The 26,944-nt window shown below is 40.4% G+C and overlaps 1 protein-coding gene across 2 annotated transcripts in view; it reads left to right on the forward strand.

Annotated features, from left to right (window-relative positions):
* LOC113019418 (dachshund homolog 2-like) overlaps positions 1-26,944 on the forward strand; it is a 121,509-nt gene that overhangs the window by 86,600 nt on the left and 7,965 nt on the right. Inside the window, exons 4-11 of one of the 2 annotated variants that reach the window (XM_026163139.2) lie at positions 7,944-8,171; positions 10,534-10,703; positions 11,627-11,732; positions 12,189-12,263; positions 17,303-17,403; positions 18,218-18,365; positions 18,519-18,695; positions 19,286-19,351. In XM_026163139.2, the coding sequence (XP_026018924.1) occupies positions 7,944-8,171; positions 10,534-10,703; positions 11,627-11,732; positions 12,189-12,263; positions 17,303-17,403; positions 18,218-18,365; positions 18,519-18,695; positions 19,286-19,351 (1,071 nt within the window). The remainder of the gene's footprint in view (positions 1-7,943; positions 8,172-10,533; positions 10,704-11,626; positions 11,733-12,188; positions 12,264-17,302; positions 17,404-18,217; positions 18,366-18,518; positions 18,696-19,285; positions 19,352-26,944) is intronic. The other variant, XM_080292440.1, reaches the window with a different exon arrangement.

Raw genomic sequence — 26,944 nt, forward strand, 5'->3', positions numbered from 1 at the left:
ACCATTAATGCACACCCCCACTGCTACACTCTCTGTCGCACACACACATACTCCCTTTTGTAAGGTCTAAGATCCATGGCTCCGTGCACTACAGAAAAAAAGGGCTTGTGATGTAGCGCACAGCCAAGTACTGTAATTAAATCCATGGCACATTAAACTTGTAATCTCTAAATAATAAGTGCGATGAAATCAATTAATATCAACTCTTTAGCTTTTTAAAATACTAAGGCACACACACACACACACACACTTTTCCATCTATAAATGAATAATTATTAAACCCAGCAGCTTTGAAAGCAATAAACTGTTTAGTTAATCAACAAAAAAAAGGAAAGAGCAAAGTAAAATGCAATGTAAGTGTAAAAATATTACGATATGTGTGAAAGTGAGCCAGTCTTCAACAATGACCTGAAAAGACTTTAGTTCTTGCTAATCATTCAGCCTGCTCGCCTCACTTTTTCAAAAACTGAAGTGTAAACCGACACGGATCAGTAAATGTAAGAGTGGACTGTCAGAACACAGATGTTGTGTGGAAGTCTCCAGGGACACAAGTACATGGTCATAAGAGGTGTTTAAAGACTCCAGGAGCCAGTTTTAATGAAAGTTGGTCACAGATGGTGTTATTTTATATAAATTAGTTATTTTGCGTTTATTTCTGAGTATGTTCAGTCACTTGAAATTCATAGGTGCTCACAAGCCAGACAAGAACTGTATAGGTACAACATAAAATATACAACGTAATGTGAAGACAAAGAGCTGAATTCATGAAACTTAATGGTTGAAAATAAAGTAAAAAGGTTTCTAATTAATGCTAACAGTGCTTGATAAAGTTATTTTCAAAGGAATTCATTTTTCTTTTAAAGAAATGTGGTAAAAAAAATACTCAAGTATAAAAAACCTGCTTATTGTATTATATACAGGAAAAGGAAAGTATACCCTCTTTCTAAGGTTGTATTAAAAATTATAAAACCTAAGCTGAAGACCAACATGACATATTACACTGTGTCAAAATTATTTCATAGAAACGAAGCCATTCTGTTGTAGATTTGCTGCTGTGCTTGGGATCATTGTCCCGTTGCAGTTTAAACCTAAGTTAAACCAAACTTTAGCCATCAGACCGACCCATAAGGGCCTTACGTTTGACCCCAGAGTCAATGAGTTCATGTCAACTCAGTGACTGCAAAGAGCCTGGGTCCTGTGGCTGCAAAACAAGCACAAATCATCACCTCTCTAACTACCATGCTTTACAGTTGGTGTGAAGTCTTTGTGGCAAATATGTTGCTGTGCATTATTGTTAAAGAACTCCACTTTGGTCTCCACCGTCTAACCAACTTAGAAGTCTTGAAGTTTGTTCACATGAAACCAAAGCCACACTGTCATTTTGTTTTTAGAGATTAAAATTGTTTGGAAATGTCCTTTAACCCTTCCCAGATGGTTGGACAGCAAATTTGCTTCTCTAAGATCATTACTGATATCGTTCCTTCTTGATTTTGTGTTAACACACACCTGAATGCTTCCGACCAGCAGTTTGCCAAAACTTCAGCTTTCATAGAAGTGCTCTATACTGACGATCAGTCAATCCAGAGGGTGAGTAGCAGCCGTGTGTTGCCAGGTTCTGTTCTTAATGGGGTAAGCCTTGGTAAATATGCCCAACCTTACTGTGGAGTGGTGGTATTTATTTAAAAAAAAGACAAATCAATTGCACATCTAAAACAACATAAATTAATGAAGAAACGTTACAGATATAACAATGATTTAAAAAAAACCAATAATAATAACAGTCAAGTTGTGCTTTGGTAGTGTAGTCTGTAACTCTCGTCTTATTTGAATTTCAGTACACCACAAACAAAATTTGGGATCAGGGGAAATCATTAAATTGCAACTCTTTGAGATTTCTGCCTTTTTGTTAATGTAAAACCTCCATTTACTTTCATTTTGAGGTCCCTGAAGATCGATTAACACCATTTAAAGTTTCTTGTCTGCCTGATGACTGCAGGGTAAAGCAAAAAAAGACAGAAGACAGGAAGGAAATAAAAGACAGACAAAAGAAAAAGAATACTTCAGACAAAAGTAATGAAACTAAACCTGAGTGCCTGAATTCCATGGAAATTTGCTCATCTCTTATGTAAGTTCTGGTCAGATTACAGCCTGACAATAGCTGAAACATTAAACAAATGTATTAATCAGTCCTTTTTTTTTTAAATTTATAAGTATTATGTTTTAGTCCTTTTTCATAGGTAACTTAGGCACACACGTGTTTTCCGGCTCAGTCAATCTCTGCTGTGTTTGCTTCTCTGAATTATTAAAAAGACAGAAAACAAAAAGCAAAAGGAAAAGAAAGGAGAGAGCGTGGGGTCCTTCCTTCTGTTTCCACCCAGACTCTCCTGTTTCTATTTTTCTTTCTCTTCCTTTTCTTCAGCTGACCTGGCAAATGGGCCGATAGAGTTACTCTATTCTCTCATTTTCTTCTGTCGTTTTTTATTTATTCCTTCCTGCTCGTCTCTGTGTTCTTCTCCTTCTTTTATTTCATTCAGAGTGATTTTTTTCTTCTTTGTTTTGTTTCATGAGTGCGTGGAAAGCCTTCTTTTCATTGTCCGACCTTGTTTTCTTTGTAAGGGACACTCACACCGGCCTGGGAAACTGTGGCGGACAATAGCGCAGAGGAACGAAATGAAAAAGAAAATAAAGCGAGAGGAAAAATGGACTCATGAGGAAAGAAAGGGATATTTAGGGCGAGAGAAAAAGGGGAGAAAAAGAAGAGATATTTTGCTGTTTTGATGGGTGAAAGTCGATCGCTCGGGCTTGTCCAGATCATGGTGACAGTCACGTTTTTTAAAATGTATTTATTTGTATTTCCTCTCATTAAAAATGAGAAAAACACAGATTGGAATGATGGAAAAATGAGAAGGACCAATTTATGTGTGAATGGAAAATATATCTTCTTTTTTTTCAATGGAAGAACGAGGAAGAGAAGTTTAGGAAACAATGGCAGACATGGGAGGAGAGGAAGTGCAATAGAAAGGACAGAAGAAACAAGAACTTGAAATAACGTGTTCGTGAGGAGTTGCGCAATTCATATATTTGTATTAATCGCAGGTTTATTCATAAATACAACGCAACTTTTTATATTTTTTTAAGCCTACTGTCGACACCAGCAGGCAGAAGGATAAGAAAATAATTACAGAAGCGTTTTGCACATGAGGACAAATGCATTAAAACAGAGAGTGCTGGATGGTAGGATGAACCTGTTTACGACCCTGAGCCACATTCTTTATAAGCTCGGGGTCTTGATATCTCCGTGCTTCCCATTCCTGTCCACTCAAAGACATTACATGTAATATAGCAAGTAAACATAAAATATAGAAAATATAAAAATTGTGATTCTCCTTATTTTTACTCATAAGGTTAATTTTTAGATGTTGCCTTCAACTTCGAAATCAAAAATCCTCCCTTGGACAAGATATCAAAATGGCAGATAATTATTGGTGCGAGTTGTTTGAAAGACCATCAACCAGCAAGCAGAACCTAACAGTGAGTACCTCAGAGGGACAAAGTTAGAGACGCAAGGCTTGGATGGTTTGAAAAGGAGGGATAGTTGATATATTGGACAAAGGATGTTGAAGAGGAAGAGCTCAAACGAGTTACATGGATGTAGCGAAGGAGGACATGCAGAGGAGGATGCTAGAAGTGGGGTGATATGGAGGAAGGTGATCCACTGTGGTGACCTCTGAAGGGAGAAACCAAAGGAAGTGGAAGACAGTTCTTGGCGTTAAAAGCATGTCACACGTGTACAACAATTAAAGAACAAATGCTATAAGTGTACACAAATGGTGTAAACTGTCCATGGTTCAAGAGACCACCCCTCTGATTGCTCACCTGAATCTTCTTTTTCTGCCGCCTTCTTGAGGAGAGAGGACAGTTGACATGCTGCTGCAGAGTTAAACCTTTGCATCGTCGGCCCGCAGTTATTTCTGTATCATTAACCAACATGAAACCTGACATTTAAATCATAGCGCAACACTTTTTGTGCCATTCTGTGAGTCACATCAGCACATTTAAAGTCTTCTTTTTTAAATGTCATTTCACATCACGCCATTTGTTTGTCCACACCGATGTTTTGTGTGACGGTGTGATTTGGTGTGTAGATGCAGATGTTCCACAGTGTCACACTGGAAATAAAACACTGTAGGTGGAGGTGAGAAAGAAGATGGAGTTAATAAAACCTATGAGGAGGAAAAAACTGCAAATACTTCATAGCAACATGGTGATTTCATATAGAGCAACTTTGTGGCAGCAGCTTTGGTTATAAAGTGCTTGTAACATGACATATGTCTCCATGGCAGCTTCTAACCATTGAACAGTGAGAACATGTGAGACGCTGGGCCAAAGCATGTCAGCAAAATTACTCACGTGTCAGGTTTTTGTGTCGAGTTAGAAAAGCAAACAAGTGTTTTTTCTGTATAGAAACGTGGATAAATACTAAATAACAAATCAATAAATATGTTGAATCCTGGATATGGATTTGTAAGCAATGAAATTTGAAGTAAGGGGGTAGGAACAGGAAAACTGTAAACTTCATCCTACTCCTTTTCGAGCACACACATTCTGTAGACATCGATATATACATGATGATTTTTAAGTTTTGTTTTTTTCTCTTGTTATTTCAATTATATTTGCATGTTCGAAATAAATCGTATCTATCTAATATAAATGAATGAAATCAAAATGAATTTTTGAACAAGAGCAGTGTTATTTCAGTGAGGATTACTCAAATTAAAAGGGCCATAAACTCAAGAGTGAGAGATGAACACATGGGTAATTACTATTAAACCACATTGAGATGATATTTTCTTGGTATTCACAAAGGAAGGTAACGCCATATCTCATTATTTTTCAAATCTGCCTCTAATTGCTTTATTAATGGAGAAAGAGCTACATTACTCGAACTCCTGCTGATTATTATAGAGCTGCTGTGATAGGAGACAAAATCACTAATTAGATTATGTTTGCAAACGTTCACTGTAGTGAAGGAAGCAGTTAATGTATAAACAGTACATTTGCATAATGACTGAAACTACTTGCACTGACGGTGAAAGTTTAACCTTTTAAAGCACAACTTTTCCTTTGAAGGTGACTAGTGCCTGCAGACCAGCACAGTCTCTGGGCCTGTGTGACTGATGCCTAAATAAGCTGTAGGAGAAGAGAAGTTTTGTAGCAAACTTAATTTGACACCATAGTTAGTGGCATATAAACCTAAAACAGGTTCGATCCATCCTGTCTTCTGCTTACACTTATTAGGGTTGTGGGTGGGCTGGAGCCTATCCCAGTTACCATAGGTTGATGTTTTAAAAAGTGAATAGGTGGAGCGATGGCTTTAACCAAAACATATTTCTTCCTGTTCATGCTGGTTGTCCTTTTGTAGTTTAGCATCAGAGGAAATGATAGGGGTCATGCAGTCCTTATTGTGTGTGTCAACTATATCTGAAGCTAATGAGGGTTTAGGAATCTGAATTCATCTATCCAAGTGGATATCCTCTGGAGTGGAGTGGATAGAGGGCAAGTAACAAAAACAGCAAATTCTTTTTCCTAAAAAGACCATAAGGTCAGAAGATAAAGTCTCACAACCCTCTTATTAGCTTTAAATAACTTGCTTTGGGTTTAGTCCCCACTCCCTCACACTAAAAGCCTGTTAAGACTGGATTTTATTTTACCCTAATGTTATGAACAAGAGGAATGATTACTGACCCCAAAATAAAGGAAACAAGAGCCACAACTTTGCAGCAGCTAAATTGAAATCCAGGTGTCAGAGCTGCAAGCTGTAGCCTCAGAGCAAAGGTGTAAGTTTCTAAGAAAGTTGGAGAGAAAAAGGAGGAAGAGACACACAGAAGACTCACACGGAAATGCAAAAAAGGCCCAAAAAAGTGAAAGACAGAGAAACATGGAGGAGAGGCAAAGAGAAAAAAAGAGGCTGGGAGGTAGAGGACAAGGCCAAGGAAAAAATGAGAAGAGAGAGAGAGAACATCTGCCCATCTGTTTATACTTCTTTTCTTCCCCGGTGTAAATGGCAGAGGGGATGAGGCCCAGCTGTCATCCACACACACACACTCTCACACAGACACACACTCACAGAGCGCAGGGAATTCAGTAGGCAATAATAGAGAGAGACGGTTGCTAATTCAAACTAATGGAGGGAGATGAAGATGGATGAGAGAGGGAACAGGGGAGCAGAGAGAGAACTGTGCAGAGCGAGAGAGGCAGCACTATACAGAGAGAGAGAGGGAATGAAGGTGTGAAGTGAGAAAGTGATTAAATTCATTTTGGATCCAAACAACGGAAAAAAGTTGTGGTGATCATCATTTTATCACAATAATAATGCTTCAGTCAGTCATTTACACGCGTGTGATTGTTTACAAGCTAAATGTATTTCATTTATCATTTTTAATTATAAGAAACAGGATTTTGGACACTTTCTTTATTCCCTTTTAATTTCACAGACAACCAAATGTTTCCTGCTGTTTGAAGAAGCTTTGAAAATGTACCAGGATTTTTAGATCAATTCTATCGATCGATATATCCATCAGTAGTGGTCTGAGTTGCTCCACAGAGACCTCGGCCTTTCTGAGAAAACATGTAAAATTAAATTTGGCTTCTTTTTTTTAACCTGATTTATGTGCACTTCGCTCTTTTCATATTTCCACTGTGAGAGTGTCTTTTACATTTTGACATCATCTATAGTCACGCTAATCTCTCTCCTTTGCTCTGGGTTTTTGCCATGTGCTTAACTCCTGTGCTCCCCGCATACAGAGCAGAGCTACATTATGCTTCAGTCACTTGCTTTAAAACAGAAATTCAGAAACTCATCAACAAATAGTGACGTAGTTGCTGCAGGATGGTAGTTTAACTGCAAAATTATACAGGTGCTCTGCATTATTCCTTTTATATAGGAATATAACCAGAATGCAACCAGTCAGCGTCAAGATGAGTCGAGTCCTGTGCTGTAAAGAAACGTGTCAGAGACGAGCTGCAGTCATCGGCGCAGACTCGCTCAAGTTGATTGCAACTTGTTGGCAATCTGTCTAAGAGTGATTACAAGTAGAGTTGGACCACCAGTCACTTCTGATCTAAAGTGGTGGACGAGTTGGTCACTGCAACTACTTGCAATCAGTCAACAAAAGCAAAACAAATCACTGGGCAACCAAACATTTTTCCTGGTTCCTGTCATATTATACTATAGTGAGCCATTAAGTGCAGGGTACCACTAGCTGGTTGAGCTGGTGATCTATATATTGAAAGAGTACTTGCTGCACAGGCTTTAGATAAAACAACCATACTACCTATTTAATTCATGGCCTTGGTAAACATTTCCTTGAGAGTTCAGGGTCTCAGTAGCTAATTTTAAGTCTAACTAAACAGGAAGTGACGTTCAGTTTGTACATTATTGTCCACCTTAGGGTAAAAAAGGATGATAAAGCAGGGCATGCTTTACAATAGGCAGGTTATTGAGATCTACAGCCTACTTGCTGGTTTCACAACAGTAAGATGGCAACAACAAAAATGCTCAACTCAAGATTTGTAATGCCTTGCTAGCCAGTGGGTGGCTTGATAGTAACTACATCTTTTATTTACAGTCTATGCTGAACACAGTTTTGTAACAGGTGTCGTTATGAAATGTCAGCTTTTCTGTTTAAAGGTTTAAAGGCTGTGGTTACAATTTTGGAGGGCTCTAAAATAGTGGTACCCTGTCCGACGCTGTTGTAAGACTGTAACAGAAATTAACTTTTAGCCACAGTACTTTATAGGGTCCTTCTTTCCCCAGAAATGTACCCAGAGATGGATGAACCGATGAACTGTTGTTGAAAAACGAGGGAAAAAAGACACACAAACATGTATTTGTTTGTTATTTTTGGACCATTTGGAATAAAAATATCTCCATCTCTACCCAGGAGGAAGTGAGTGTTCCTGGGATAAGGAGCGTCTGACCAGCCCCCCTGCTGGTGCCCACAGCGGAGGGCCGGGAGGAGGAGGAGGTGGTGGTGGTGGAGGAGCACCACCAGTGGGAGGAGGAGGAGTAGCTGGTACTGGTGGTGCAGCGGGAGGTGCCGGGAGGGGGCCCGCCTTAGGAGCTGTCAATCAGCAACAGCAACTCCAGCAGCAACAGCTACTGGCAAACAGTGAGTGCACACATCCACGCCACGAGAGACAAACCACAAGGAAAAAAAGGACAACACACACACACACACACACACACACACACACACACACACACACACACACACTGAAGGTGTGTGAGTTTGTGTGTTTAAAGGGTGGCAATATTTGTTAATGTACGCCATTTAATCTGTTCCCATCTCCTGTATTAACACTCTGCCGGGATTAATCAGCACACACTCTACTAAATGACTCAATTCATCAACACCACACACACACACACACACACACACATAAACAGAGACACACTCATACTCCTTTTCTAACTGCAGAAGTAATATATTTACACACAAACAAACACACACACACAAAAAGAACAGCGGCGGCAACAAACACTCACATTGATTATTCTATCACTTCAATCGTCACGACAACAGCAATCAGTGTTATTGTTTCATTGGAATGAAAGCAGCCGCTGCACATTTGTGTGTGTGTGTGTGTGTGTGTGTGTGTGTGTGTGTGTGTGTGTGTGTGTGTGTGTGTGTGTGTGTGTGTGTGTGGGACAGCTGAGGCGTCTGCTCAAGTGTGTACATCTAGCTGGGAGCTCGTCTTGGAAAATAAGTGGCCTATCTGAGGGTCGGGGGGGGGGGGGGGGGGTCACTGAGGTTGGAGGTCAGAGGTCAAGGTTGGACTTCTAAGAGGTTTTGGAAGGGGGGTTTTAAAGGATGAATCGAAGCTAATGGATAGTCCTAACAAACACGGTGAAATGTGTGGTTGGTGATGTGCATCTGTGCATGAGGTAAAGAGAGGAAGACGAGGGGGAGAGAAAGAGGGCAAACTGAGAGGTGGATAAGAGGAGGATAAAAAGGAGAGCTGGGCAAATAAACGTAAAAGTGTTGCTAGAGATAAAGCACAAAACCTGGAGACAGGACATGCACCAGTACAGGATGTATTCAAAGAGCGCAGGCAGAGAATAAAACAGAAAAAAACCTACAAAACTGACCTTCTCTTTTTCCCTTCTTTCACCTCATCACCCTTCAAACCTCTGACCTCCGTGTTTTATTGGTCTTCCTGTCTTTCTTTCTCTCTGTCCTCCTCTGCTTGGTTAACTTTTGTTAGCGAGACATTCGACACTGAAATGACACCTCTCCTTCTCCCTCTCTCCTCAAGGTTAAGTTCAACCTGAGTTCACAGACACAATCTCAGACTGTGTTACTGTCTCGTTTTCACCATCAAGCTTCAAGTAACCAAATGTAAAAAAAAAGAGAGAGAGAAAAAGATCTCGTATGTAATATTTTACTTGGGTTAAAAAGAAAACATATTCGCATTTTCTTCATTTCATGTCATATTTCTGCTGTTACACTAGTGGATGCTCCTCTTAAGTTAAGCTGCTTTAAAGCAATGGTTTGCAAGCTTTTTCTGGGAGGCCGCACTTGTGTTGTGCCTCACCACCTTTATAATTTTTTTAATTTTCTCATTTGTTTTTATTCTTATTTTATTTTCACTTTATGTTTTTAATCCTGTTTGATTTCAGTTCTTTGCCAGGGTGGATTTCCTTGTTTTAGTTTGCTTTTTATTGCTTAAAAAATGTTTAGTTTTGCTTTAGTTTTTATTAGTCTCACTGTTAGTTTTAGTCTTTTTTTAATTATTATTGCATGGCGGACAAATGTCAGATGAACACTCAAATTAAAAAAAAAGACTACCCTCAATAAACGTGAAATTAATTTTAAGTGAATATGCACCTGAAATATATAAAACCAAAGGCTTATTTATGTATTTTAGTTATTAACCATTCAGGAAAATGTGTAAAAAGGCAAATAAATGTGCTTTTACAGATTTTTGTGTGTATTTTTTAACAACTTTTTCAAAGCAGTGATTCAGTTTTTTTAGACTACTAACTTCTCATTAAACAGTCATCAGTGCCTCATCAGACAAGTTGTAATTAAATTTTTACCAGTTTTATTTTCATATTTATTTTAGTTATGTTTTCCAAGTTCACAAAATCATTTCAGTTAGGTTTTTTTTAAGTCTGTTTTTTGCCTTTGTTAAAAGTTTTTTTCACATATAGCTTTAAGTTTTGTGTTTAGCTTTGGTTAACTATAATAATCTTCTGCTCCACAGCCAACAACTCTTACCAATCACTATTTGCAAAAAAAATTCTCAGTTTCATTTAACTGAAATCAACGTCAGCACAATAGCATCAGCAAGAACTTTTCTCTGAAAATTTAAATAAATGATATGGACTCATCTTGGTTTCACTTCCTGTCTTTCACCTAGTTATTATCCACGTCCCACCAGTGGGGTCCACCTCACAGTTTGAGACCCCCTGCCTTAATGTCAGGTTGCCTCAGAGTGAGGAGAGTTTATCCTCTTTTTGTCTCTCAGGGTTGGATCTGCCTTTTATGATGATGCCCCACCCTCTGCTGCCCATGGGGCTGCCGCCTGCGTCTGTTGCCATGGCGATGTCACAGATGAACCACCTAAGCACCATTGCCAACATGGCCGCTGCAGCCCAGCAGATACACACTCACGTACACCGTGCACCTGTCATCAAGGTAACACGACACGCAACTGCAGAGGATCCGACTGGGATCCATGAGGAACTCCTGTGTGAAAAATCTTTTACATCTTTACATAAATCTTTTATTCGAGAGTTTGTTTGCCATTACAGTGCTCTTTAGTCTTATGTGGCTACTGCAGCCCACCAGATGATTACCATATACCCTACTTTTCTAAATATTTAGGCTGCGCAATAACACAGTAGACCCAAATATAAAGATTAAAGCCTTTTATAGAAGCAGATTGAGTCCTTAAATTGTTAAGAAAAGCTCATTTGGTTTAAATTGCAGTGCAATCAGTATCAGCTTTAATTGACCAAGTATGTGTACACATGCAGGAGTTATTTTTCTTTTGCTCTAAATGTACTTCACATTACACAGACAATAACAACACGTACGTCATGTTTATACACATACATGCAGTGGTGCAGACTGTGAAGATGTTGGAATAGATGTTAAAGTTTCTAAAGATGTGTAATGATGTATTGTTTCATAATAATAAATACATATTTTAAGTGAAAATAAATACATGCAATAATTAAATACATTTTTCAAGCAAAATATCCGGAGGGAATTTGGATTTGGGAAGCTTGGCTGTGTTGTTGTCAGTTTGATATCTTTAAGTTTTGGATTTTATTTTATTTAATCAAATTTCTGACAAAATATGAATTAGTTGTATTTCTACAACAAATACACATTCATTTAATCATCTCACGTAAACATCTGTGCAGCGGACCATCCAAAGCCAGTCTTACTCAACTTTGTAATTATCAATGAAAAATTTAATAAAGTTTATCTTTATGACATGTTGAGAATGATTATAGAGAGAGAGAGCTTTAATCACTGGCAGCCAGTTATAAGCCAGTGTAACATGTTTGAATCTCTCCACTTACTTTCATTCATTGCCTCTCCTCCTGCAGGAGAGAGTGTGCGACAGCCCCTCGCTCTCCCCGTCTGTTGACGAAACCAATACTCCTCTGCAGTCGCAGCCCAGCAGCTCAGCCTCCAGCTCGCCTGAAAGACTGGGTACACACACACACACATACTCATCACACACACAGCAAAGAGGCAGATTAAATGCAAAAATCTGAGAAACCATGCAAAGTACTCACATTTCCGCCTCTTGAATCAGAGGATTTGCTGCTTTCTTTGTCACATCAATGTAAACTGTGTACTTTGAGCTTTTTTTAAGTGATTTGCTGACTGGTTATCATGAAAGTAAGTTTTTAAACATAAAAATAAATCTTTAATGGTTTTAAGCGTCTTAAATATGTCTAATTTGGTTATGCTGTCTTTCATTCTTGAACACAGGCAAAACATAAGTTTTTAGTAATTGTCTTACATTTTTTTAAACAAAGCAGCATGTATAGTAAAGATCTTACACACTAGACAACACACAAGTAGGAAGATGTACATGTATGCAAATACATGCGTCCACACTGTAATGCCCACACATAACCAGAGCATGCTTTCGTTCAACAGGACTGGTGTCAGCTGATGCAGATGTTGCGCTGACCAACTCTACTCCACCCATCAAGAAAATAACAAAGGACAAAGGTTGGACCACACACTCGCACACACACTTAAATATAAGTGAGGATATTCCATTACTCGCCTTAATCTAAGCCCTCTCCCGGTTACTTCTGACATCTGATAAATTTCCTCACTTAGGAGGGCTTTCCTCATCTACTGTATTCACACGCACACATGCAGAGACAAACACACACTGAGAAACAGAAGAGTCAGGATGTTCTGCCCCTCCTATTGATCACCTGTCTCCAAACCATCAATCAGATGAGCAAGGGAGGGAGAGATGGATAAAAGATGGATAGATGGATGTGGGGTGGGGGTGAGCGAGGAAAGCTAAGTGAAGGAAGCGTGGCTAAAAGGGGTCAGGAGGTCACGCACTAAAAGCAAGCAGGGCCTCTCCTTCCTCCTTCACACTCTTTCTTCTCCACCCCCCGTCCGCTGTATTTTCCATTCTTATAACACATTATTCTTGTAATTCCTCTTTCTCCATCCTCACCCCCTCCCCCCACCTCCACCTTTCACGCTCCTGAAGCTCCACTGCAGACATCAGCAGGAGTGCTACTTCCTTTAAAATCAATAAGGGCTAAAGAAAAATAGATAACTCGGTCTCGAAGATTGTCTTCTTAATCCGATATCTGCGGTGGAGTCAGGCCACGTGACCCCCCCGCGCCAGCCCTCCTTCATAAATGTGATGGTGTGTTGCCTTTTATAGTAGGCTCTGTGAACCAATCAGAACTGAGGCTTTTTAGACTGTGTTGATGTTAGCTAGTGAAAGCATCAGAATTACTTTAAGAGCTTTAAGGTTCACAAACACAATTTGTTTCACATAATTCAGTTGTTGCTTTTTATCTATCAGAGGAACTATCTAACACATAAACACTCTGCCATGTATGGATGAATATGAAAGTTTTCCCAGATGGAGGTTCCTAATACAGTTAGAAAAGTGTTGATTACAGGTGGCAGATTTCTCATAATCTTTAAAATGATTCATTTAAAAAACGCTTTTTACCACTCGGCCATTAAAGGTTGATGTTGTCGACACCTGCCTTTGTGAATACGATAATTGACCGGTTCTTATATAGAGCTTCTCTACCTGAGTTCTCAAAGCACTTTGTCCAACTTGCCTCATTCACCCATATAAGCACTTTTTTTCCTGTGCTTAAGTGTTTTCTATCTAACATTCACACTCCGGAGACCAACTTGACTTAATATTTTCTCCAAGGATGTTTAGACTGAATGAGCCCGGGATTGACGCGCCAGCCTTCCAATTATTAGATGACCTGCTCTACCCCCTAAGCCAGGGGTGGGCAATTCCAGGCCCCGAGGGCCGGTGTCCCTGCAGGTTTTAAATGTGTCCTCCTCAACATGTCTTGAAGTTCTCCAGAGGCCTGGTAACAAACTAATCATGTGATTCAGGTGTGTTGACCCAAGGTGAGATTGCCCACCCCTGACTTATACCATAGATGAATCCACTAAAAATCACAGATTTCACTAGCTGGGCCCATGTCCTCGTTTTAGGATTGACAACGTTTTAGTAGGTAAAGGTGAATGCTTGGACATGAATTGGCCTCGAAGGGGACTGGCGACGGCTCCTGGGCCTGGCAGATCCCCATGTACTAAATAGAAGTGAAGAAGTTAAAGAATTGAGTACAAGGAGGGAGGGAGGGTGGGGCACGTAAGCGAGAATGAACAGTTGCAGAACTGGTGAAACCTATATAGATGGCAACCGGAAGGAGCGTGTTTAGAGGCGTGGTCCCGCTCCTGAAATTCAGATACATAATCTCCAAAAGTTTGAATCTTGGGTCAGAGATCAAATTTTTTGAAAATCTTGAACATGAAAATCTTCAAGAACATGATCATTCGAAAGATGTCATGTAGGATTTTCAAACTGATACAACAGGTGTATACACTAAGAACCTTGGATGAGTTTGAATCTTGGTGAGTTTAAACTCTAAGTCGAGGTCAGTGATGAAGTTTTATCAAACTATTAATGAAACGGAAATTAAATGTAATTTATTCAACTTCCGCTGCATTTTGTGTCCGTTTGCAGCGTTTTTCTATTTGCTGGTGTTTTCTTAAGTTACAGTCCGTTTGACCTCTCAGGACCACCGTAAGAAAAACCTAACTTTGTGAACATGATAACTCCAGAACAAGGCGATGTAGGATTTCCAAATTGTTACCATAGGTGCTTGTAGTAGAAACTAAAAGGGAAGCACTGACGGCCACCTTTCATTTTTGGAAAATAATGGGTGGGAATAAACCAGGTGCATTAAGTTCTAGCTACAGTGTCGCTACCAGAGATGATCTCGGCGACTCAAGACAGTGATTGTGATTCCAGAAGAGTGATTCCAGAAGAGTCTACTCTTTTACGGAGGCCGTATCAAGCTGCTTGCTATGAAGTTTGTCTGTGAAGAAATTTTTTTGAATGATGGAGCAGCCACACTCCTGCGTGTGAAAGGATGAACCCTAACCTGAGCGTCATTCTGCAGAACGCTTTACAGAACCGGGTCATTTACGCATATTTACTCGACTCTGAAACTCCCAAAGGCTGCTTTTGATGTCGGTAAATGAACGGGGTCGTCTCCTTTCCTGTCTGGAGATTTTCAGATGTGGGTGAAAGAGGGGTGACGCACTGCAGAGGACGCTGGAAAGCACAAAAAGTCCATCAAGCAGACTGTTTTTTGTTTGTTTTTTTAACAGCTTGTTGTGCTGTCGCATTTTGACATTCTAAAAAAGGACATGTTACAAATCAAGTTGTTGAGTATGGTTGGATCTACTAATTGGAAGGATGGTGGTTTGGTTCTGGTTCCTCCAACCTGCATGTCAAAAAGTCTATGGGCAAGATCCCGTGAACGTTAGATTCAAAGTTCTTGGTATGGAAAAAATGTGGCTGAATGAGCCTTTTGTAAGAAGCTGCTTTAAATTTAAGTACATTTACCATTTAATTGATGTTTAGAATTATTCTATATACGTTCTTTATACATTAGTTATAAATAATAAACAGACCTACATTTTTCCATGTATATAACGCATTCTTTGCCTTCCAGGTAAATTTAAGATTGTTAAATGCCACAAAAATCAAATATTGTACAAATGATTCACTCTAGAACAAAATACATATGTTAGGATAATTTGACTCCTAAGTCTTAAGGAGTTTATGTGCTAAAAGGATTTTATGTTTTATTTTCAGATAGACAGGAAAATAACCTACAATATTTACTGTGTCTGTAGTGTAGTTGGTATTGTTGGAGAGTGATTCAACAAAAATTATGTATTGAGTAAAAAAACTTTTAAAAGCCACAAAAAGACACAGGAAGTGCTGCCGCTCCTCTCTGGGGTGTTAACAGACCACAATGTTCCCTGTGGCCTCGCTCCATCTGGACGGTGTAGTGCAGTAATTACTGTAGCAGAGCAACATAATAAACCAAACTTGTTATCAAAAATGACCTGACAGCGCTTCAAATCCTTGGTTGTATTTTTATTGTGTCTTTTCTTTAAATGGAAACTTGGAAGTTGACATGAAATTTCATTCATAGTGTTTTTTATTCTTTCTTTAGTAGTATGAGCTGTAGTATGGATGGTATGAACTTCAAATTGTAGCCAGCCAACAATGAATCTCTTTCACCATCTATTGATTTTTCAAAATAAAAGCTCAAATATGTCTAACACTGATGAACATTTCCTCCAGCTCCTGTTTTTGTTCCTTTACTATCTCCTTGTTTGTGCTCCTTATTTAATCTACCTTTTTTTCTTAAATCATTCTCTGCTCTTCCACCTCTTCACCGTCTCTACCCTTTATTTATTCATTATTTATTTTTTGGCCAAACATATTTTAGTGAAAGAAATCAGGGTAAATATATGAAAAGCCTGGCCGTTTTCAGTGTTTGATAATGAAAGGGGTGGCAGGGGTCTGAGTGAAAAGCAGAGGAATAAAAAAAATGGAGGTGATGAATCAGTGAAGATGGAAACATAATAAGGAGATAAAGCAGAAAAAGAAGCATTTTGAGGCTCAAAGCAGCTATAAATGAGAAATAACAAATATTGTAGTTAGTGTAAAAGGGCTTGCTCATAGTGGCAAACTTGCAGAGAATTATGAGTCGATCATTCAGAAGTGACAAAAATGTTCGTAGGGACCAAAAACAGAGCTAAAGGTGTGTTAGTACTGGACCTGCAACTGGAAGATGGTCAGTTTCTACCTTAAAGCTTGTTTCCACCACTCCAAGTAGCCAAAAACCACAAACTAGAAGCTTAACATAGAAGGATGAACAGAAATAAGGAAATTAATTGCAGAGAAATAAGGAAAGGAGCAGGGAAGACAAAAAGGGTTGAAACGATAGAAAGGATAACCTGACATGGATTTAAGGAAATGGGGAAAAGAGTAACGGAGGGAAAAAAGAAGCATGAAAAGATGAAGATGAAGAAAAGAGATGAGCTGAGGTGGAGAAATAAATGATGAAGGAAGATCTGGGAACGATGGGAAAGGTAGTCGAGGGATGTGTGGATGAAGTGGCAGATAGGGGATGGAGATTTTGTGTGTGTGTGTGTGTGTGTGTGTGTTAGAGTGCATCTTAATCAGCGTTAATTTCACAGCAGAGTTAACCCAGTTGTCAGTGTGTTAGGCATTAAGGGCTGAGCAGACACTGTGACGCACTCACAATGAACACACACGCATACACACACAAATCAAGGATGTCTTTAATCCTTGCCAATTAGTACCCCACATGATTGTCTGAATACTAACGACCTCAGAGTGTGTGTGTGTGTGTGTGTGTGCGTGTGTGTGTGTGTGTGTGTGTGTGTGTGTGTGTGTGTGTGTGTGCGTGTGGGTTTGGTGTAATTGATTTCTGTGACGCTGCTTCGTTGCCTTTTATACCTTAGTAAACATTTCATAAACTTCACTCTGACTTCGTGACAAGTACTGTCGAAGGAACCTTTCTTCTTTTTTTGAATTTGTGGAGCAGGGTCCTCACAAATTAAGACAGCGTCTTAAATGAACCAGGCAGATAAACCATTTCATCAGGTCCAAAATATTTAAAGTTGCCTGCTCTGTTCACTGTTTCTCACAGAGGAGTCTCCGCTCGGACAAACCCTGCCGCCCGGGTTTCCTGCTCCGTTCCTGTTCGCTGACGGCCTGTCGTCAGTGGAGACCCTCCTCACCAACATACAGGTGTGATGCTGTTCTCACTGTCACTGTCGCTTTAACAGCCGCTGGGAAAAGGCAGCAGATGGACTCCAGGAGTACGAGGGACTTATTGCACTTTTTTAATGCTACTGCAAAGAACACTACAGCAATATTACATTAGGTCATATAATTCTTATGGTTGCATATGTTTGGAATGAGAAGCAAGACAGAATACGTGTGTGTGAATGAGAGGGAAGCAGGTGGAAAGGAGACGAGGTAGTGAGGGTGGATGAGTTTGAATACCCGGGGTCAACAAAGACAGGTGACGAACAGAGTGGGTGACGAGGAGTGATCTGAGAGAGAAAGATGAAGAGGATGTAGATGGTGGTGCTGTTAAAAAGACAAGGTGGACACGATTAGAAATGAGGGACAGCTCAGGTTGAGTGGTTTGAAGACAAAGTTTGGACATGTGCAGAGACAGTGGGTTAATGAGTTAAACAGTCACTTGAACATGATGTAACAGAGCTGATGCTTTTGTAATGAGCATGTGTATTAGCTAACTAAAGTAAGGAAACAAACACGTATGGTCACAGTCTGTAATCGTGACATTTCTCTCCTCAGCTCTCTGTTTCACTAAAGAAGTCCTTGAAAAAATTAAAAATCAGTAAAAATAATATAATTTGGCAGATGCACTTTAACTTATACAAAAGAAAAATTCATATATACAAATTGGGATTTAATTTCTTTTCTTTTTTTTCTAAGTACTCCTAATTTAAACACTGACGACACGGCAGGTCTCTGTCTCATCTGCACGTCCTGAACAGTGTTAGAGGTTATAAACTCCAATCTGTGCACTCAGGGCCTGCTGAAGGTGGCTGTGGAGAACGCCCGGGCACAGGACAAACAGATCCAGGCGGAGAAGAGGGAGCTGAAGATGGAGCTCTACAGGGAACGGGAGATGAGAGAGAGTCTGGAACGACAGCTCACCTCTGAACTACAGAGCAGAGGTTAGAGGAGGAGGAGGAGGGGGGGGCATTTGACAAGTTCTTTGAAGATGAGCCTCAAAAGCAATGTTAGAACATAAAGGGGCCGTTAGAAAGAATGGAAATTTGCCAGTGAGTTACATGGTAGATACAAGACGAGCTATCTTCTTCCTCCAGCCTCCATCCAGAAGCGGCTGAAGAAGGAGAAGAAGGCCAAGAGGAAGCTGCAGGAGGCGCTGGAGTTCGAGTCGAAGAGGAGGGAGAGAGTGGAGGACGCTCTGAAACACTCGTCCTCGTCCTCCCCTTCTCCTGAGCCGCTGCACGCTGCCAACAACAACAACAACAAAAAGAACGGTTTGTTTTCTCGCCGCCTCCTACTTCTTCTTCTTTCGTCTTTTTAAATTCTTCCCTTTGTCGCTTTAGCTCGAACTGCCTGCGTTTAAAACTGCTTAAATGTTTGCCTGTTAGATGAATGATTTCCCCCCCCTTCAGCCTCTTGTTTACCCTAACAAGCAGCTTTAAAAGCAGAGTTATAGGCTGCTGCTGTTTTTCTGTCGTCCTTCCATAAAATTCGGAATAATCACCAGCAGCAGTAAACGTGCAGTTAATCTGTCTGCGTGGCACCGCTGCAGAAAAACAACGCCAGCACAGTTTGCAGCACTACGTCTCGTAGAAGCAGCTCCACGTTTGCTTCAGGTTGGTGCTCCTGTGCAGGCCGATGGCAGTGACTATGCCTGTTTATCATTAATAAGGAGAAAAGAAGCATAGCAACGCCCACCGATGTGATTCTCACGAAGAAAAAAGTTTAAAAAAAAAAACACTGTCTGGGGCTGGACCCTCTGTGGATCCGGTTTGTCTTTCACCTGCACGCAGTTACAAGGTGCTGTTTGTTTTTTATTGGCCGACCCACTGAGACTCTGTCTTGTCTTTGTGTTACAAACCAGACGCTGCTGTAGCCGAGGACAAACCTGAAGTTAATGGGAACCAGCAAGACAACGGCGCTGTACAAGGTATCCACACGCACACACAAGCGCGTGCTCATTCAGACACAGTCACGCCGATACACACACGCGCAAACAACATGACGCAAAGTGCCATACGTTAACAGATACACACATGGCAGGCACATGTGTGTGTTGGGGCCCATTTGAGATCAGTGGAGATGTTAAGCAGGCGCAGTGGCCTCCCTTTGATGTGCACCTCAACAGACACGCATGTGACGACGACTGTAAATATTTCACAGAGCTTACGTTTAAGTGTCTGACAGCTGCGTGTCACGGGGCTTTAAGCTCTCCGTGCTGGAATTCCAGCGTGTCTTAGATTTGACAGTAAATAATATTCATGGGAACTAATCCTGCTTTTTTTTTAGCTGTCCTGTAGAAACACATTTTTCTATAAAAAGACTAAAAGAACATGTCATTGAGATACCAACAACAAGAGGAACAGAGTGACTGAGCTACTTGGCAAAAGCGACTTTGTATCAAGGCTACTTGTTTGGTTTTTGGGCCAGTTTGAAAGTTCTTATTGGCCCGTTATTCTGCATAAACACTGTTGGGAAACCAACTGAGCAACAAACACTGAAAATTATACTTGCCAGCCACTTCTACTAGCAGGCTGGAGCTCCTTGTACCTTCAGAACTGCCTTCATTCTTCATGGCGCACATTTGACAAGGTTCTGGAAACATTCCTCAGAGATTTTGGTCCATTGACATGACAGCATCACACAGCTGCTGCAGATTTGTCAGCCATGATGTGAATCTCCCACTCCATTTAAAAACTTCTTCACCTTAACTTTATTTTAAAGTTCTAAAGCCTACTCTGACCTTAATGGCTGAGAACTTGCAGGCTTTCAGCAGGTCATCTTGACTATGTCTGCATACCTGGTATGCGATTGGCTGATTAGAGTTCTGCATTAGCAAGCAACTGACCAGGTGTATCCAGAGCCATTAAATGGAAGAGTTACGTCATCTCCGTTCATTCCAGCGGAGTTTTGTTTTTGCTTTTTTACAGCAATGGCAGATCCTGGAGCCTTGCAGTAGTTCTGAAAGTTATCAAAATATGCTAGGTGCGTGATAAAGATATAATAGCACAGAGGTTTCATATGCAGTGTTTCAACTGCCTTCTATGCACCCGTACATGACCCATGACGTGACAACCCTGAATTCTGAACCCCAGCTGACACAACTCTGACTTACTTAAGGGCTCTGGGTGTACCTGACAAAGTAGCTGGTGAGTGTACTAAGTGTATTTGTGTGCACATCTTCTTGTACTTCCATCTTTGTCTGGACCAGTTTAAGGTTTTTAAGAAATGTATAAAGTTTTAGAAAAAGATAAACAATATTTTTGGATTATTTTAAAATCAAACTAAAGGTTGAACAATTAAGAAAATAGGGACATGCTTATTAAAAAGCCTGTCATAGCAGAAGGTAGCTTCTGGCTGGGCCTGGTTCCTCCACATGGCTCTTCCTGTCATTGGGGACTTCTTTCTCCCCACCATCACAAAGAGCGTACTCGGGGAGGTGGGGTAAATACAGAAAGTAAGAGGAAAGAGAGCAACAACATTAGAAAGATCCTTGGCGATCTTTTGGAAATTGTTTCAATTTTCAAAGACAAAGGATATTATTTAACAAAGATTTTGCAAAGTGAAGCAAAGAGGAAGATCAATCTTTAAGTCAAAATTTGCATTTATTTGAGTTTGCATTTCTTCAAAAGTAGTGAGCTGTTCAGTGGAAGACATTTTAATAGAGTGCAGACTTTCTTAAAAGCTTAGTCATTTAGAAAATTCTTTGTTATTACTCACAGCAAACACATTTTAAAAGGATTGTAGTAAGGTTAATCAGCATATTTTGAGACTTGCAGAGACTAAACATATGGCGAGTTATTTTTAGATGCCAGCAGCACTTGGTTAAAGAAAAGATCCAAGTCTAGTTTAAAGACAAATTCCAGAGTGAGTTTATTTATATTTCACTAAAACCACAGTCGTGTCTAACCCGAGCAAAACTGATTTCGTGACCTGCGTTTAACTCCAGCCTGGGCTCAAATGAGAGAGTCGCAAGCTCTGCGCTCCTCCTGACAACTTCAGTTCAAGCTGCCTGAAAGTGAGACGACAGTTTAGTCAAATAGAAGGTTAAAGTGGGATTTGGCAGTTTAGGAAAAAGTCACATGCCTGTTTTCTGACCAGTGCTACTGCTGTCGCTCTGGGGGTTACTACACTTTGTGGATTTAGCCAGCTCCGTTCTGTGTTGTATGGTGGGAAAGCTTGTTTGCACCACTGTAAGAAAAAAATTACCCATCCACAAGTCAAAATTTCAGGTTATTATCTCAAAGTTTTAACTTCCTCATTCTAAATTTTGAGATAATAACCTAAATTTTCAGCTTATCTATGCAAACAAGAAACAAGCTTCCATAACTGTCATACTGTCACTGGACTGTCGTAGTTTCATGGCTGCTTTCCGGCTTAAAATGAATAAGCAAATGCCATCATGATCTAACCTAACCAACCTCAAATTTTACTACAAGTACATGTTAAAAATTATTACTCTCAACAAACATTTAAATAACAAAAAATTGTTCATTTAAAAGATATTTTTCAATGTAAAAGAGCCAAAATGGAACTTTAACAACACATTATATAGCCTGTCTGATTAATGTAACTCATAAATAAATGGCAATACTCGTGTGGGATTTAAATTTCTTCCACTTTGTTATTTTAAGTTGATGAGCAGACTTTATCCTTAAAAGCACCATGACATCCTCTGCTGCCCTGTCCTTCTGGCAGCTCTCTCCATCTTTAAAAGTAAAGTTTACATCCAGTAATGTTGTAAACTCTCTGTAAATACAGCTACAGTGCCGCTGTGTAGCAGAACAGATGGACACGCATTTGTTTGGTGATGTTTGTTGAGTAGATTAGATTTTTTTCCCATTGAATTAAGGCCTCTGCACATCAGGCGCATAACAATTAGGCAAGCTAAAAATGTTTTAGACTCACCTGTTAATCACACGAACCACGTGATGTCACCGGACAAATTCAGAATAAACAGATATGGCCAATCAGACCACTGCATTAGGCAACAGTTGTGCTCGTAGCTCAAAACATGCAACAGTACTGATTATACCGCTCAAATCGCTCTCTGCCTCCTGAAATGTGATCCCAACTCTGAGCTCAAAGTGCTCCACTGACATCCTGAAATATGTACGAAAGCTTCAACTGCTGGATCAAGCCATCAGATTCTCCCTGCTGCTGCCTTCTCCTGAGAACTGGATGAACCCAGAATCTCAGTTTCTTAATTTTCTTGTCTAGAACCATCAGGACCATCTCATTAATGCTTGATGTCGATTTCATTTTTTTATTTGTGTGCATTTCTGATGATGAATTTTTAACAAAAACTGACACTTCGGATCCGAAAAGTTCAGAATTTAATGTTCTTGTTTTTTTCACAATGCGCTTGGTGTGTAACAGCCGTTGACGCTGAGGTGGTGGCGGTAAGACATGCAAGCAGCCACACCCAAAATGTAAAGAAAAATACATAGTACCACCACCTCCACAAAGTCCACCTTCTTGGACTGATGGTGCTCCTGAGTGTCGCTCACTAACGCTGCAAAGCAGAATAAGTACCACCACCATCTCCAGCTGTGGTCCAGGATGAGAGACTATAACGGCGACCTGATCAGATGACCTTAAGGAAAAACACAAGACAGGAAGGCCTGGAGCTAGGTTGTTAAGTCTAGGCTCTTTCAAAATAAGAGCATGGCTACTGTTGGGATTAAATAGGCGATAGTAAATTGGTGATATCTTTGGCACACACAGATGAAAATGGATAAAACGAGTGCCGACTGTTAAAAGGACATGTGTTGGTTGCGGGGTGGGACTGTGGGGTGACATTAGTTTCTGATTTGTTGAGCATCTCCGTGGCCTCGGGTGGAAAGAACGGCAGGCTGTAGCACATGAAAAATGAACTTGCTTTACTTTATTATTTATGAAACTGCCAAACAGACTTATTTACTTATTAATCAAAGGTGCACCTCTGCGGATGGGTCCGGCCCACTTTAACCTTCGGCCGCAGATGAACATAACCTGAAGGAAGCGGCGCTGGAGTCTGACTGTTTTCAGGTGGAGGAGGTTGAAAAGTTGAGCTGAAGTGGAGGAAAGGTCCAAGTCCGAGTTATTGGTTTGGAAGTGCATTATGCCAATGAGGGTCCTCACAAGTACAGCGCCGGTGTGTGCGTCTGTGTTAGTATGCATGTGTTGTCCTCTTTCCACCAGCTGTGCTCAGTCCTCCCTGACATTGAAAACCTTCACTTGAAACTCTGCGTGTGTATAAATGAATATCTACAGGCGCACACCGTGTGTGTGTGTGTGCTCTGTACCTGTAGTTGTGCATTTCTGTGTGTGTTTGATCCACACTCTTGTGAGACAGGGAACTCTAATTAGCTCTCACTCCTCTTTAGACCCCTTTTAGATCCCCTCTCTTCTGCAAGCCAAGCACTCCGACAAACACACACACACACACACACACACACACACACACACACACACACACACCCACCTGATTTCATTAATGTTGATTGGCCCAGTAGGACCCCTTTGCACACACACACATAGACAAATACACACTCATCCCTCCTGCCATAAAAGCATTTTGCACCTATGGTGGTTTACTTACACACACAAACACACACACACCTCTCCCCTGCCTCTCTCACCTTCCACACTCTTAATTAACGAGTGAGGAAGAAAAGTGCTGAATACAAAGAAAGACATCGCATTACAATCAAAAAGAGAGAGAACGAAGGGGAAGGGAGGGAAAAACGATAAGCAAGGGAGGGAAAGCGAGAGAGGGTTAAAAAGAAAGGAAGTGAGATCCGTTTCATTTGGTTGTTAAAAGCTGACCAGGCTAATTGGCCATGTAAAAAAAAAAGAATTGAGGGAAATTAAGACAGAGAAAAGGAAGTTAGAAAGGGGGAGAGGGCGAAGAAAGTGGAGAAGATTTAGAGGTTGTGGGGTGGGAGTCTCTGAAGGAGGAAGTTAAATGATTGAGATGGGGAAAGGGGAAAACTGAAGGAATATAGAAAAGAAACATGGTCAAAAGTAGGAAGAGAAATGGGAGAGAAAGGGAGATTTGGGAAAAAGAGAGATGCGAAAAGGGAAGGATTTGAGAGGGAAAAGGCAAATATGGGCTGGAAGGAGGGTGTGGAGTGAAAACAAACAAGAGAAGGGACAAATAAGATGGAGGATGGAGAAAAAGGAGAAAGGTTTGACTGAGATGGAGAAAGAGAAGAGGAAAATGATGTCAGAATGAATGAAAAGAAAGGATAGGGAAAGGTAAGAAGAAAAGGAAGAGGATGATGAGTTAAAGGCAGTAAAATGAAGCAGGGAGAAAAGGTTGATGGAGCGAGGGGAAGAAAGCAAAGGAAGACAGGATAAGAGTAAATGTATGGAAAAAGAAGAGGGAAAAATCAAAGGATACCAGATGTTAGGTGGAAAGAGCAGGATGAGAGGGTGTCCGTGCGTATATGGACATCGTTTTTATATGGAGTCCCAGACACGTGAAGGGGGAGCAGAGGAAGGGTTAGAGAAGAAATGAAACAGTGAGGATTAAAAAAGATGAACAAACCGGAGAGGAAAAGTGGGGTGCAGTAGAGGAAGAGGTGGGAAAGGAGGGCAGCAGGAGGAGGAGGAGGAGTGGAGAAGGTGGAAGACTAAGCAGGTTCCTTGGGACGGAGTTGAAAAATGTGACCTTGTTCCGAGACCTGGTGACATTTTCTCCACCCTGCTGATAGACTTTTAACAAGGCAGGTCAGCGTCATTTTTAACTACGACAGCAAACACACACGCACACACACACACACACGCGCGCACACACACACACACACACACACACACACACGCGTGGGCTGGAGGTGTATTTTATAGTGACAGATATAGGTGAGAGGGAAGTGTACCGAAGCAGTTACAAAAAGGCAAGACTCAGACTCACAAAGACTCAGCTGCTTCATGTTTTGTTATTTATTTTAGCAGATAATAATTTGAAGAAAAGAAATCAGTAATAAAACATCAGAGAAGAAAAAGGAAAAACGAGTGCTAAAAAGCGAGTTATTCTTAGTCTGTAAATGAATGTTTGGAGCAGAAACAGCCAGTAATTCACAGCTTCCTGGTTTTCTTTTGTCTTCTTTGACACTGAACTGAATATTTGGGCGTTTCGTGAACAAAACAAGTGATTTGTTGATTTGAGCTTTGGGAAAAATGCGATGGACACATTTGGTGCTATTTTGTAAGAATGATTAAGTACTAGACAATTCATTAAGGGCTTCAAGTAACAATTACTTTTATTACAGATGTATTTTTGTTGATTATTTGTTTTTTCTTTCCTCGAGGAAAATATTGGAAAGCGTTTTTGCCCAGCATGTTGTGTTGGCCTAAGGTTTCATTTGGTTCCACCCAACAGTCTAAAACTCAAAATACATACACACAGTGTTGCAACAACATACTGTAATATTGATGTTTTAAAATGTTTGCATATTATCAGAATATCAATAAAAGTTTGGCGGTTTGCTTTCTTCTGTGGATGCTCATCCACATGCTACAGCTGTGTTGACTGCACTTTGGAGGATTCTTTACTTGAAGAATTTCTGGCCTTCCACCAAAAGAAAAGTACCAAGACTGTGAGGAAGAGAGTCCATTTAAATTAAAGGTTAAATTTAATCCATACATATGTCTTTATGAATTATGGACCAAAAACTGCATCTATAGATTTATGCTCAGGGACACACAATGTAGGCCTTTATTTAAATATAGCAAGGTGTCGCAACTTGTCATTAAGGGTACAGGGAGGATCATCATGTGGCATTAAATACACATTTTATACTTTATGGGGGAAAGACTTAAGCTGCGTTAATTTTATTAATAATAACTAAATGTAAATTTGATCATCAGACAATGAGCTTGAGGGTCTGTGCGGACGTCCTAACTGTTTTTTCGTGACTCCGCAAACTGAGACCTGTGCCGTGGACTTCAAAGTAGTCGTAGTGCCTGGCCGTTGGGTCTCCAACTCCATGTCCACAATGTAGTATAATTTGACCCACAAATATCCCTGGAACATGGACTGATTTTCCTGACTGTGGGCCTCTTGTGCTCTTCCTAAACACACACACAGTTCAGTCAAACAGTAATACATCACGTATTACTTTGAACTTACATTTGCTATTGTGAATGTATATACTCTTACATTATTTACATTCTTAAGTGGTCTGTAATCTAAACAAATGAACAGTGAGTAAAGTGCTACCTAAGGTCTCAGTCACGCAGGCCTAGAGACTGGTTGGCAACCCCCTGACAACCTCTGCTGCTGAGTGTTGATAGATAAAATCGGTCACCAAGGGAGTGCTTACCAAAAGTTTCCTTAAGATTGCTTTGGTTGGAATCAGATTGTCGCTTCGATAGATCACGTCTGCAAAACTGGGAAAAATGGGTAATAGAATGGAGACTGTTGCATCGAATAACGCACAACTTTTAGTTTGAAGCCAAAGGCAATCACAAAGAGGTTGTGCAACACAGTTTACTTCTTTGCAACCAATTTCATATAGTGACTACCAGCAACCTCCAA

Source organism: Astatotilapia calliptera, chromosome 3 (assembly GCF_964374335.1).
Source record: "Astatotilapia calliptera chromosome 3, fAstCal68.1, whole genome shotgun sequence".
Classification (NCBI taxonomy): Eukaryota; Metazoa; Chordata; class Actinopteri; order Cichliformes; family Cichlidae; genus Astatotilapia; species Astatotilapia calliptera.